At 43.2% G+C, this 12,445-nt stretch overlaps 1 protein-coding gene across 2 annotated transcripts in view; it reads left to right on the top strand.

Annotated features, from left to right (window-relative positions):
• HHAT (hedgehog acyltransferase) overlaps nucleotides 1–12,445 on the top strand; it is a 165,195-nt gene that overhangs the window by 107,881 nt on the left and 44,869 nt on the right. For both annotated transcript variants that reach the window (XM_035111262.3, XM_088666723.1), the window contains exon 10: nucleotides 1,399–1,600. In XM_035111262.3, coding sequence (XP_034967153.3) covers nucleotides 1,399–1,600 — 202 coding nt within the window. The remainder of the gene's footprint in view (nucleotides 1–1,398; nucleotides 1,601–12,445) is intronic.

Here is a 12,445-nt window from a genome sequence, read left to right as displayed (position 1 = left end):
TTCTAGCATAACACAGCAAGAAGCGTGAGACATCGTAGAGCTAATCTACGTATTTATTTACACACCATGTACAGACAAAGGAATTATGGCAGGCATCCCCAAACTTCGGCCCTCCAGATGTTTTGGACTACAGTTCCCATCATCCCTGACCACTGGTCCTCTTAGCTAAGGATCATGGGAGTTGTAGGCCAAAACATCTGGAGGGCCACAGTTTGGGGATGCCTGAATTATGGCGTCCTCTCTCTCCAGCTCCGAAAGGAAAAGCAGGAACAAGTAAAATCAAAAGTACAGTACAATAGTACATACAGTGGAAGAGATAAGACTGTCTTCCGTTCCCACACTCTTCCCAGACAGGCATGTGATTTATACCAATCTCATCTGCAGCATCGGAGGCATGAAATACTAACATACATGGCATGATACTCCCCACTCCACCAGCATCCCTGCCAATGTGGAGAAGAGCTAGTATCCAACTAAGTCATACTCAGAGTAGACCCAATGAAATCCATGCACTTAAGTCGGTTGATTTCAGTGTGCCTACTCTGAGTTTGACGTAGTCAAATACGATGCAATGGTGTCAGGTAACTTGTGGGTGTGAGAGGAAGAACTGCATGCTTCCATTCTCAGCAGCAGCTCTGAATTATGTGTAATACTTCTATAATAGATACTTATTGCAAATAAAACAGAAAGCAAAAAAATAAACAATGTGAACGAAGGCAAGGACATTGCTAAAATTTACTTTAAATTACCAAACAAGATTTTACCAAAACTTTTCAAACAAAATATTTCATCCAGCAGCAGTGTTGCGGGAACCTATTGTGGAAAGATTTAAAAAACCGTGCAAGTAAATATGGAATTATTTATTTGCTGTGTAGATGCCTGCTTATTCCTGGTTAATTCCTTGTGGTTAATAGGAACTTGACACTGTTCCACCTCACTGTCTATTTTTTAATCGTGTTTTTAATACTCTGTTGGAAGCTGCCCAGAGTGGCTGGGGAATCCCGGCCAGATGGGTGGGGTATAAGTAATAAATATTATTATTATTATTATTATTATTATTATTATTATTATTATCATCATCATTATCATTAAAGTTTAACCTCACTGGGAATGTGGCATAGCCTGTGTATTCAATTTTGGCATCTTCCAGGTAGGGGCAGGGGGAGGGAGAGGCCTCATTTTGCCAAAAAGCATGAATTATTATTATTATTATTTAGAAACACACAAACTCATCCACTGTCTTTTAAGAAACTATAGAGGTTTCAGAAGGAAAATGTCAGGTAATTAGTCAAGGCAGCACTTTAGAGCTGCTGGTAAAAACAAATTTATATTGCAGTAGTTGTATTGCTGTGATTTCAATGAAGTCTTAATTACTTCTGCTTATAATTTCCCTGGCAGGTACATTTACATCCCGATGGGAGGATCCCACTGCAGCATCTTTAAGATGTTGTTCTCCACAGCAATCACATTTGCTTTTGTAAGCTATTGGCACGGCAGCTATAGCTACCTTTGGTCCTGGGCGATACTTAATTGGCTCGGAGTAGCAGCCGAAAATGGAGTGAAGAGGCTGGTTTCTCTTCCAGCTGTCCGTGACTTAATTGTAAGTTCATTGGTTTTCATGTTTGTAATGCTCAGAACTGTGTTTAGGACTAGACTCCCTCTACTAGAGACTTCAGGTGGTTCAGTGCTATCAGAATGCTGGACTTGAGTTTTGGGATTGGCAACTTTCTAGATCTACATAATACAGAAAGTGGTGGTGCTGTGACATACAATGACAACAAAAGGTAATTGATAGTCCTGAAGGTCATCTAATAGGGGATTTTACTTTGTTTAGCGATCTTTAAAATAATAATCATCATCATCATCATAGATTGCTGCTAAATAATTTATGGCATCAGAAATTTAGTGCAGCTGTTTGTTCATTTATCTGAAGTTGCTGGACTTCAATTCCCGTCACTCCCAGCTAGCATGGCCAATAGTAAGGGATATTGGGTGTTATAGTACAACAACATCGGAAGGGCACTATGTTGGCTACCCCTGATTTAGTGCAAAGGAAGCTATTTGGGTCTCTTGTCTGCCTGTATCTCATAGCTTGGGAAGTTCAAGGGAGGAACCTAAAAGGCAAGCGTCTTGAATGAGATCTCCTGTGCTAGAAGCCCTGGTAGTAATACGGAAGCGTACACAGGCTCAACAGCTTCACCCCATCAGTGTTGGTGGTGAAGCTTCACCCCCACAAGTGCAATTCAATATAGATTTTTGCTATGTGAGTATCAAATCCTTTTGTGCAAATCCCATCTTCTCTCACTGGGTGCTCCTAAGCAGCCTGCTTATTGAATATTCATCCTTGTTTGTTTGCAAGAAGATTAGATGACATCAGCTATTTAATGAGCATTCGTTTTGATTTGTTTGTGGGGAGATTAGGTGAAGTTGCATCAAAGCAACTTCTTATCGCACACTTTCCAGTGCATTTGTTCCCACCAGTGTATTGAACATAATACTAACCTCTCCACCACCTTGCCCCCTTCCACTCTTCCTGCTGGAGCCAGCATGGTGTAGTGGTTAAGAGCAGTGGACTCATAATCTGGTGAACCGGGTTCGCTTCGCTTCCCCGCTCCTCCACATGCAGCTGCTGGGTGACCTTGGGCTAGTCACACTTCTCTGAAGTCTCTCAGCCTCACTCACCTCACAGAGTGTTTGTTGTGGGGGAGGAAGGGAAAGGAGATTGTTAGCCGCTTTGAGACTCCTTAAGGGGCGTGAAAGGCAGGATATCAAGTCCAAACTCCTCCTCCTCCTCCTCCTCCTCCTCTTCTTCTTCTTCTTCTGGTAAGCAGCAATTACTCTGCTGCTGAGAGGTCAAGTAAGCATCACGACCCCACTCAGAGTTGTGTTTTGTGCTTCTGGCTGGTTCTGGGGCAAATTAGGGAAGGATATAATCTGCCTTCCTGCTTTCCAGAAAAGCACTAGCAAGGCACCAGCAAATTCAACTATGAGACAACCAAGCCCTGGTATTGGGTCTCAGGCATAATAGGCATCCAGGCATAATATCCAATCTTCCCCACACCGGTACCCTACCACAGTGTTTCTCAACCTTTTTTGGGCCAAGGCACACTTGTTCCATGAAAAAAATCACGAGGCACACCACCATTAAAAAAGTTAAAAAAATTAACTCTATTGACTATATAATTATGACTGTAAGAAACACTTGCCAATTGCTGTGTTGGTTGCAATCTCCTGTAATAAGGCTTCACAAGCCGCTGATTTCTCTGCCAGCACAATCCTTTGCTCAGCAAGTTTCAGGTTGAGCTCATCCAGCCAGCTTCTTTAAGTTTGTCTAAAACCACCCTCCCGTGGTGGTGGCTGTTGAGAGCTGCGCTCGCTCCGCGTCGTGACCCGGCCGGCTTCCTTTCCGGCGGGTTAGCGCTGTCTATTGGCGGCCGGCAGGCACGTGACAATGCAAATCGCCCTTCTCATCGCCGCACATCGCGGCACACCAGCCAGCGTCTCACGGCACTAGTGTGCCGTGGAACAGCGGTTGAGAAACGCTGCCCTACCACACACAATCCACCCCAACACACTAGTATGGTTTGCATTTATAAAAGTCACATTTGCATAACGAATGCTCTTCTCTTGGTGTGCACCTGGATTTTCTTCTGTAAATTGCATTCTGTTTTGAAAAGTTCATGTCCATTCAAGCAACGAAATGTGTGTCAACCAACTGCCAGCACAGCAGCTTCCTTTCTTGAGCACTTAGTCTGAATGCAGAAAGTACAGGCGCAAAATAGGTACACAAGTTCAAAGTGCTCCATTTGAATGAAACGCAGGAAACCATTTGCAGAGGAATAAGAGAGCTTGCGTCAAAAAACTAAAAATTTGCATTATGAGTCAGATATTATTGAACGCTGATGTCATCATGGACCATTTTAAAGCCAACTTGAATGCCTTTGAAAAATGGATGAAACAAATTTGTGAAACGTAAGGTGGGGGTTGGGGGCACTCTTACTTCAGTGGTTTCAATCCTACCTCCAGGACCATTTCCAGAAAATTGTGAAGGGGGCGGCGGCACTGTTCAGCACCATGGAAGTTGTCCTGTGGTGCCCCATAGGGTTCCATCTCGTCCCCCACATTATTTGACATCTATATGACGCCTCTGGAATCTGTCATCAGAGGATTTGGAGCAAGGTGTTGTCAATATGCAGACAACACCCAGCTTTACCTCTCTGTTCCATCTGAATTGGGAGAGGCGGCTGAAGTGTTTTAAGGCAGCAATGGGTTGCATGTGGGCCAATAAATTGAAGCTCAACCCTGAAAGGACAGAGGTGTTATGTTTACTGAGTTCTTGAGTCTGGGAGGTAGAGAGACAGCCTGTTTTGGATGGGGTTGTACTCTGCTGGAAGGAGCAAGTCTATAGCTCAGGAGTGCTCCTGGATTTAACATTGTTACTGGAGTTACTTTGGCCTTGGTGGCCAAAACTGGTTTGTCAGCCCCTTTTGGGCAGAAATGTTGATATTTCATGTTTGGTAACTTCCAGATGGGACTATTGCAGTGCACCCTACATGGGGTTGCCCTTGAAGTCGTCTTAGAAACTTCAAATGATCAAGTGGTCTTTGCTTTGAGATACATTTTTAGGACCCACTCTAGTTGTGTCTGTGATTTGTCTAATCATGATATCTGTATATTATCACCTCCTGGATCAGAGAGAACATGCCAGTTACTTACTGGGGATCATGAGTAGAGGAGAGCCATTTCAGTTATATCCTGCTGCTGGGCTTCTCAAAGATATCCGGTTGGCCATTGCGGAAATAGAATACTGGACTGGATGGGACATTGGTGTAATCCAGCAGGCCTATCACTCAGAAAACATAATGGTGCATGCAGAGTGTGACTGGACAATGAAACAAATGGGCAGTCCCTGCTTACACAGGGGTGCATGACCACATGAGCAGCCCTTGTGTGTACACTGCTGGTTAGAAGGTCTGTATCAATGCATATACTTGCTTCTTCTTCTGGGTAAGCCCATTTGGAGGCTTCCATATACATTAGATTCTCCATGCAAGCATCTAGACTTAAGCAGATACTCAGTGTAGGTACATTGCACATGCTCTTTCAGTCATGGGGACTGGAACTCAATTATATGTGAAGTTCAGCAGGCTCCACCCCTTGACAGCATTTAAACAGCTCTTAACAACCATACTGCTGCTTTTCATAGCTAATCTGGTTGTGGCTGTGGGTTGTAGTTTTTTTCCTATGGGGGAAAAATGGTTGTCTGTCATGGATGCTTTAGCTAAGATTCCTGCATTGCAGGGGGTTGGACCCGATGACCCTTGGGTCCCTTCCAACTCTTAAGATTCTATTATTTTATGATCATGTTCGTTCATCCTGGCTTTAGTAACATTTTGCACTGTTTTGAAATGTCTGCCTTTAACTTTGTTTTAAAACTGTTCTATGTTTTATATGTTCATGTGTGTGTATGTTATTCTTCTTATGAAGAACTCTGGGTAGCAATGGGTTTGAAAATCAGTCTGTAATTTATTTTAAAAGAGTAAAAATATAATTAAATAAATCGTCGTGCCGGAAGAGCAATCCCCAGCAGACCAGAAATAACAAGAACCAGGACACGTTCCCCTTTACCAGCAGTAACATTCCTGCGCTGAGTGATGCAAAAAGCAAGCATCAAATGAAACTACATGCAGATGACTCATCTAAGGGGCAGCTGAAAAATCCATCTCAATATTTATTTGTTTTTTTTAAACAACAACAACCGAAAAGCCAGCTTTATGATTTAGTCTTTGGAGAATAAGGTTAGTCATTCTCCTCTTATAACTATTTAGCCCATTTCTGAATCAGTGAAAAGAAGTTCTAGGGGGAAGCTACAGAGAGCTTACCTTTCAAACATACAAATAAATCCAGGCTTTCTCTTCATACAGGCATCCCTACCACCACCACTTAGGTGCGATTGACTCACTCGCGACCGTATATATGTGTGATGCCGGGAAAATAAATAAATAATCCGATTCTAACCTGAAATGGTGGGAAAGAGGTGGAAAGTCCTTGTCAATGAGTCAAATGTCCAGGGGAAAATGGATTCCAAGGGCTCCAAAATGGTGTGAGTGAGTGGTTTGTGGGTTTTTTTAGCCTGAGGCTGTGCTCTACCACCTATCCCTGACCCTAAGGAATATATTAAGTATTGTATCTGTTAGGTTAGTGATGTGATGGTTGAAAAGTAAAATTTGAGGCTGCCACTATTGTTTAATGAATGTCAGAGACCGCAGTAGATCAACACACACATTTTTATTGTCTAAAAGTGACTATACAACAGCTCTAACAAACCCATAAATGCGGATTTTGCTTGTGCTTCAGTCCTAGGGCCACATTTCACCACAGCTTTCTCATCACAGGTTGGTTGATCAATAATCATTGCCTGTAATTGCTGCGTCAGGCAGATGAGTCAAGCAAAGAGGTGATGAGTCTATTTGGCGTATTTGTTTATATTTATGGATGGACGTTGACCCTACACCCCGCGCATCCACCCCCTCTCACGAATATTCATGCTTTCCAAAAATGGCAACTTTCACAGCAGCAATCGGAGCTCATGAAAATTCAACACGACACACTTTAATAGTATTTATTAAGAGGTACTGGATTATCAGCTGGATGCTCTCCAGCTGTATGTACTTTGCAGTGTTCTTTCTGCGTTAGGAAATATCATCCAGCAGACAAGAATGTGTCTGATCAAATGAACAGATTGATTTATAGGCACTTGAAGCACAAATAGTTTTGCTTTCTCTCTTGATTGTCCACCCTTCTCCTTTTGCCAGCAAATTACTGCTTCCTCTGTGCCGGCTCCAGCAGAATAAATACCCAGGCACTCCCATATTTTCTTTTTGTGCTTGACATGTGAAGGATATTTGAAAGTTAGGTCATAGAACCATAGAATCATAGAGTTGGAAGAGACCACAAGGGCCATCCAGTCCAACCCCCTTCCAAGCAGGAAACACCATCAAAGCATTCTTGACATATGCCTGTCAAGCCTCTGCTTAAAGACCTCCAAAGAAGGAGACTCCACCACACTCCTTGGTAGCAAATTCCACTGCCGAACAGCTCTTACTGTCAGGAAGTTCTTCCTAATGTTTAGGTGGAATCTTCTTTCTTGAAGTTTGAATCCATTGCTCCGTGTCCGCTTCTCTGGAGCAGCAGAAAACAATCTTTCTCCCTCCTCCATATGACATCCTTTCATATATTTGAACATGGCTATCATATCACCCCTTAACCTTCTCTTCTCCAGGCTAAACATACCCAGCTCCCTAAGCCGTTCCTCATAAGGCATAGTTTCCAGGCCTTTGACCATTTTGGTTGCCCTCTTCTGGACACGTTCATGATAAGAAGCTAAAGATGTCAGCGGAAGTCATACGTGAACGTCCATAAAAATTCCATCTCTTTAATTTGAAAGGTGTATTTAGATGACACAAGGCACAAGAAATAGATTATTTCAATTTTTTTGGGGGGGGGGTAACGTTTAAATCCCCTTCATGTTTCACTGCCTTGTCGTGGCGAAGGGGCTTAAATAACTTAGAGAAGTTATGTTTTGACCAAACGTGATCCACCTGGAGAAGGAATTGGCAAGCCACTCCAGTATCCCTGCCAAGAAAACTCTATGGACAAAGACAACAGGCATATAAAAGTTATGACGCTGGAAGATGAGCCCCTCAGGTCGGAAGGCGTCCAACATGCTACTGAGGAAGAGCGGAGGACAAGTACAAGTAGATTCAGAGCTGATGAAGCGGCTGGGCCAAAGCCGAAAGGTCGCTCAGTTGCGGATATGCCTGGAAGCGAAAGGAAAGTCCGATGCTGTAAAGAAAAATATTGCATAGGAACCTGGAATGTAAGAACCATGGATAATGGTAAGCTGGATGTGGTGAAAAATGAGATGGCAAGAATAAATATTGACATCCTGGGCATCAGTGAACTAAAATGGAAGGGAATGGGTGAATTCAGTTCGGGTGACTATCATATCTACTACTGTGGGCAAGAATCCCGTAGAAGAAATGGAGTGGCCCTCATAGTCAACAAAAGAGTGGCAAAAGCTGTAATGGGATGCAATCTCAAAAATAACAGAATGATCGCGATACGAATCCAAGGCAGACCTTTTAACATCACAGTAATCCAAGTTTATGCACCAACTACCGGTGCTGAAGAAAGTGAAATTGACCAGTTCTATGAAGACTTACAACACCTTCTAGAAATGACACCAAAGAAGGATGTTCTTCTCATTACAGGGGATTGGAATGCTAAAGTAGGGAATCAAGAGATAAAAGGAACAACTGGCAAGTTTGGCCTTGGAGTTCAAAATGAAGCAGGGCAAAGGCTAATAGAGTTCTGTCAAGAGAACAAGCTGGTCATCACAAACACTCTCTTCCAACAACACAAGAGACGACTCTACACATGGATATCACCAAATGGGCAGCATCGAAATCAGATTGATTATATTCTCTGCAGCCAAAGATGGAGAAGCTCTATACAGTCAGCAAAAACAAGACCTGGAGCTGACTGTAACTCAGATCATCAGCTTCTTATAGCAAAATTCCAGCTTAAACTGAAGAAAGAAGGAAAAACCACTGGGCCAGTAAGATACAATCTAAATCAAATCCCTTATGAATACACAGTGGAAGTGAGGAACAGGTTTAAGGATTTAGATTTGGTGGACAGAATGCCCGAAGAACTATGGATGGAGGCTCGTAACATTATACAGGAGGCAGCAACGAAAACCATCCCAAGGAAAAGGAAATGCAAGAAAGCAAAATGGCTGTCCAACGAGGCCTTACAAATAGCGGAGGAGAGGAGGCAAGCAAAATGCAAGGGAGATAGGGAAAGATACAGGAAACTGAATGCAGATTTCCAAAAAATAGCAAGGAGAGACAAGAGGGTCTTCTTAAATGAGCAATGCAAAGAAATAGAGGAAAACAATAGAATGGGGAAAACCAGAGATCTGTTCAAGAAAATTGGAGATATGAAAGGAACACTTCGTACAAAGATTACCATAATAAAGGACAAAAGTGGTAAGGACCTAACAGAAGCAGAAGACATCAAGAAGAGGTGGCAAGAATACACAGAGGAATTATACCAGAAAGATATGGAGGTCTCGTACACCTCAGGTAGTGTGGTTGCTGACCTTGAGCCAGACATCTTGGAGAGTGAAGTCAAATGGGCCTTAGAAAGCATTGCTAATAACAAGGCCAGTGGAAGTGATGATATTCCAGCTGAACTATTTAAAATTTTAAAAGATGATGCTGTTAAGGTGCTACACCCAATATGCCAGCAAGTTTGGAAAACTCAGCAATGGCCAGAGGATTGGAGAAGATCAGTCTACATCCCAATTCCAAAGAAGGGCAGTGCCAAAGAATGCTCCAACTACCGCACAATTGCGCTCATTTCACACGCTAGCAAGGTTATGCTTAAAATTCTACAAGTCAGGCTTAGGCAGTATGTAGACCGAGAACTCCCAGAAGTGCAAGCTGGATTTCGAAGGGGCAGAGGAACCAGAGACCAAATAGCAAACATGCGCTGGATTATGGAGAAAGCTAGAGAGTTCCAGAAAAACGTCTACTTCTGCTTCATTGACTATGCAAAAGCCTTTGACTGTGTCGACCACAGCAAACTATGGCAAGTTCTTAAAGAAATGGGAGTGCCTGATCACCTCATCTGTCTCCTGAGAAATCTCTATGTGGGACAAGAAGCTACAGTTAGAACTGGATATGGAACAACTGATTGGTTCAAAATTGGGAAAGGAGTATGACAAGGTTGTATATTGTCTCCCTGCTTATTTAACTTATATGCAGAATTCATCATGCGAAAGGGTGGACTAGATGAATCCCAAGCAGGAATTAAGATTGCCGGAAGAAATATCAACAACCTCAGATATGCAGATGACACAACCTTGATGGCAGAAAGTGAGGAGGAATTAAAGAACCTTTTAATGAGGGTGAAAGAGGAGAGCACAAAATATGGTCTGAAGCTCAACATCAAAAAAACCAAGATCATGGCCACTGGTCCCATCACCTCCTGGCAAATAGAAGGGGAAGAAATGGAGGCAGTGAGAGATTTTACTTTCTTGGGCTCCTTGATCACTGCAGATGGTGACAGCAGTCACGAAATTAAAAGACGCCTGCTTCTTGGGAGAAAAGCAATGACAAACCTAGACAGCATCTTAAAAAGCAGAGACATCACCTTGCCGACAAAGCTCTGTATAGTTAAAGCTATGGTTTTCCCAGTAGTGATGTATGGAAGTGAGAGCTGGACCATAAAGAAGGCTGATCGCCGAAGAATTGATGCTTTTGAATTATGGTGCTGGAGGAGACTCTTGAGAGTCCCATGGACTGCAAGAAGATCAAACCTACCCATTCTTAAGGAAATCAGCCCTGAGTGCTCACTGGAAGGACAGATCGTGAAGCTGAGGCTCCAATACTTTGGCCACCTCATGAGAAGAGAAGACCTTGATGTTGGGAAAGATGGAGGGCACTAGGAGAAGGGGACAACAGAGGACGAGATGGTTGGACAGTGTTCTCGAAGCTACCAACATGAGTCTGACCAAACTGCGGGAGGCAGTGGAAGACAGGAGTGCCTGGCGTGCTATGGTCCATGAGTCGGACACGACTAAACGACTAAACAACAACAACAACGTTTAAATGTTGGATACCCAATTTAAAAATTAGTCCTATTAAGATGTTAAGATTCAGGTAGGTAGCCGTGTTGGTCTGAGTCGAAGCAAAATAAAAAAATTCCTTCAGTAGCACCTTAAAGACCAAAATATAAACTCAGTTGGTCTTTAAGGTGCTACTGAAGGAATTTTTTTAAGATGTTAAGATGTTTACCATTTTTTTGATGTGGGAAAAATCAACAGATGGTGCACTTTTTATGCAATTAAACTGTTTTTGACTAGAACATATGATTTAATACTTTTTAAATTGCTGCTTTTTAATGTCTTCAAATTCTGTCCCTCAACGGACACTCAGTGAACACAGGAAGCCTCACCTGATCTAGTCATGGAAAGGGTTAATGGTTGGAAGAGCTTTTTCATGATTCTATAGGTGGAGCTGCATGCCTGTTCTTCATTGGTTGAATGATTTTGTATGGGTAAATCCCACAATCAGCATTGGCTATGTGTTGCTGTCCTCTTCTAAGGAAACTGCTGCTAATGGCAAGTGGGGATTGCACTGCCTGCGGGACTCCCTATGGGCATCTGGTTGACCAGTGCAAGTAGAAGAGGCTGGATTAGTTGGGCTTTTGGCCCGATGCAACAGCACTCTTCTTGTGCCCTCATGCTCTTGTTGCACTTGGTTGCCAAGAAGAAAATCTGGCAAGTGGTGACCAAGGAAGAAGGTATATCATGCAATGATACAGTCCCGTGCTAATACCTCCCACAGAAATCTGTAGTTTTGTGCCTTGTCGTGAATTTGCTACCAAAGAGTGTGGTGGAGTCTCCTTCCTTGGAGACTTATGTCAAAGAATGTTTTGATGGTGTTTCCTGCTTGGCAGGGGGTTGGACTGGATGGCCCTTGTGGTCTCTTCCGATTCTATGATTCTATGAACTGAGGACATCACTCGATAAGTAGGCAATTGCAGCAGCATGGTGACACTGGCATCACATGAGCTGGTTTGTCTCCCCATTTCTGGTGAATAGCCAGCAGTAACTGAAGCTGAGGCTCCAATACTTTGGCCACCTCATGAGAAGAGAAGACTCCCTCGAAAAGACCCTGATGTTGGGAAAGATTGAGGGCACTAGGAGAAGGGGACGACAGAGGACGAGATGGTTGGACAGTGTTCTCGAAGCTACCAACATGAGTCTGACCAAACTGCAGGAGGCAGTGGAAGACAGGAGTGCCTGGCATGCTCTGGTCCATGGGGTCATAAAGAGTCGGACACGACAAAACGACAAAACAACAACAACGACAACAACAACATGGTAAATGAATGGGTCCATCCCTTTTGTACCTCTAGCCAAGGTCTGCTGCTGTGTGTCCTAGCATGAACTGATGGCACCACCTTCAGGAGGCCAGCATCGCAGTGTGGTGAAACCAGTATCACATGAGCTGGGCCTTTCCATGCCCGGTTAGTTTTCAGTGACTACTTCTCAAGAGTGGCAAAAGGCTTCATGTACTACTCCCTGGTAGTTAGTTGCAGCTGGTGATTAGGACATTCGTAGATGAACCACTAGTAGACAATGATCATAATCCATACAGCCTTCAAGGTTGGAGGACATTCCACTGGGTGATTTATTTGTTTGCTGAATGAACAGATCACATTCATCCTAGGATTAACGCTGTTGACTGATTGCATTTTTATCACTTACACCTCGGCATGGAAATAACATGTGCACACATTTACAACTTTTGCAGTAAGATATTTCTTCTGTGGCTTATATTGTCACAGAAATCTGCAAAACCAGTTTGAA

The sequence above is a fragment of the Zootoca vivipara genome, chromosome 3, assembly GCF_965207765.1.
Source record: "Zootoca vivipara chromosome 3, rZooViv2.hap1.1, whole genome shotgun sequence".
Taxonomy (NCBI): domain Eukaryota; kingdom Metazoa; phylum Chordata; class Lepidosauria; order Squamata; family Lacertidae; genus Zootoca; species Zootoca vivipara.
The sequence above is the reverse complement of the archived record's forward strand: the minus strand, read 5'-3'. Positions and strand labels throughout refer to the sequence as shown.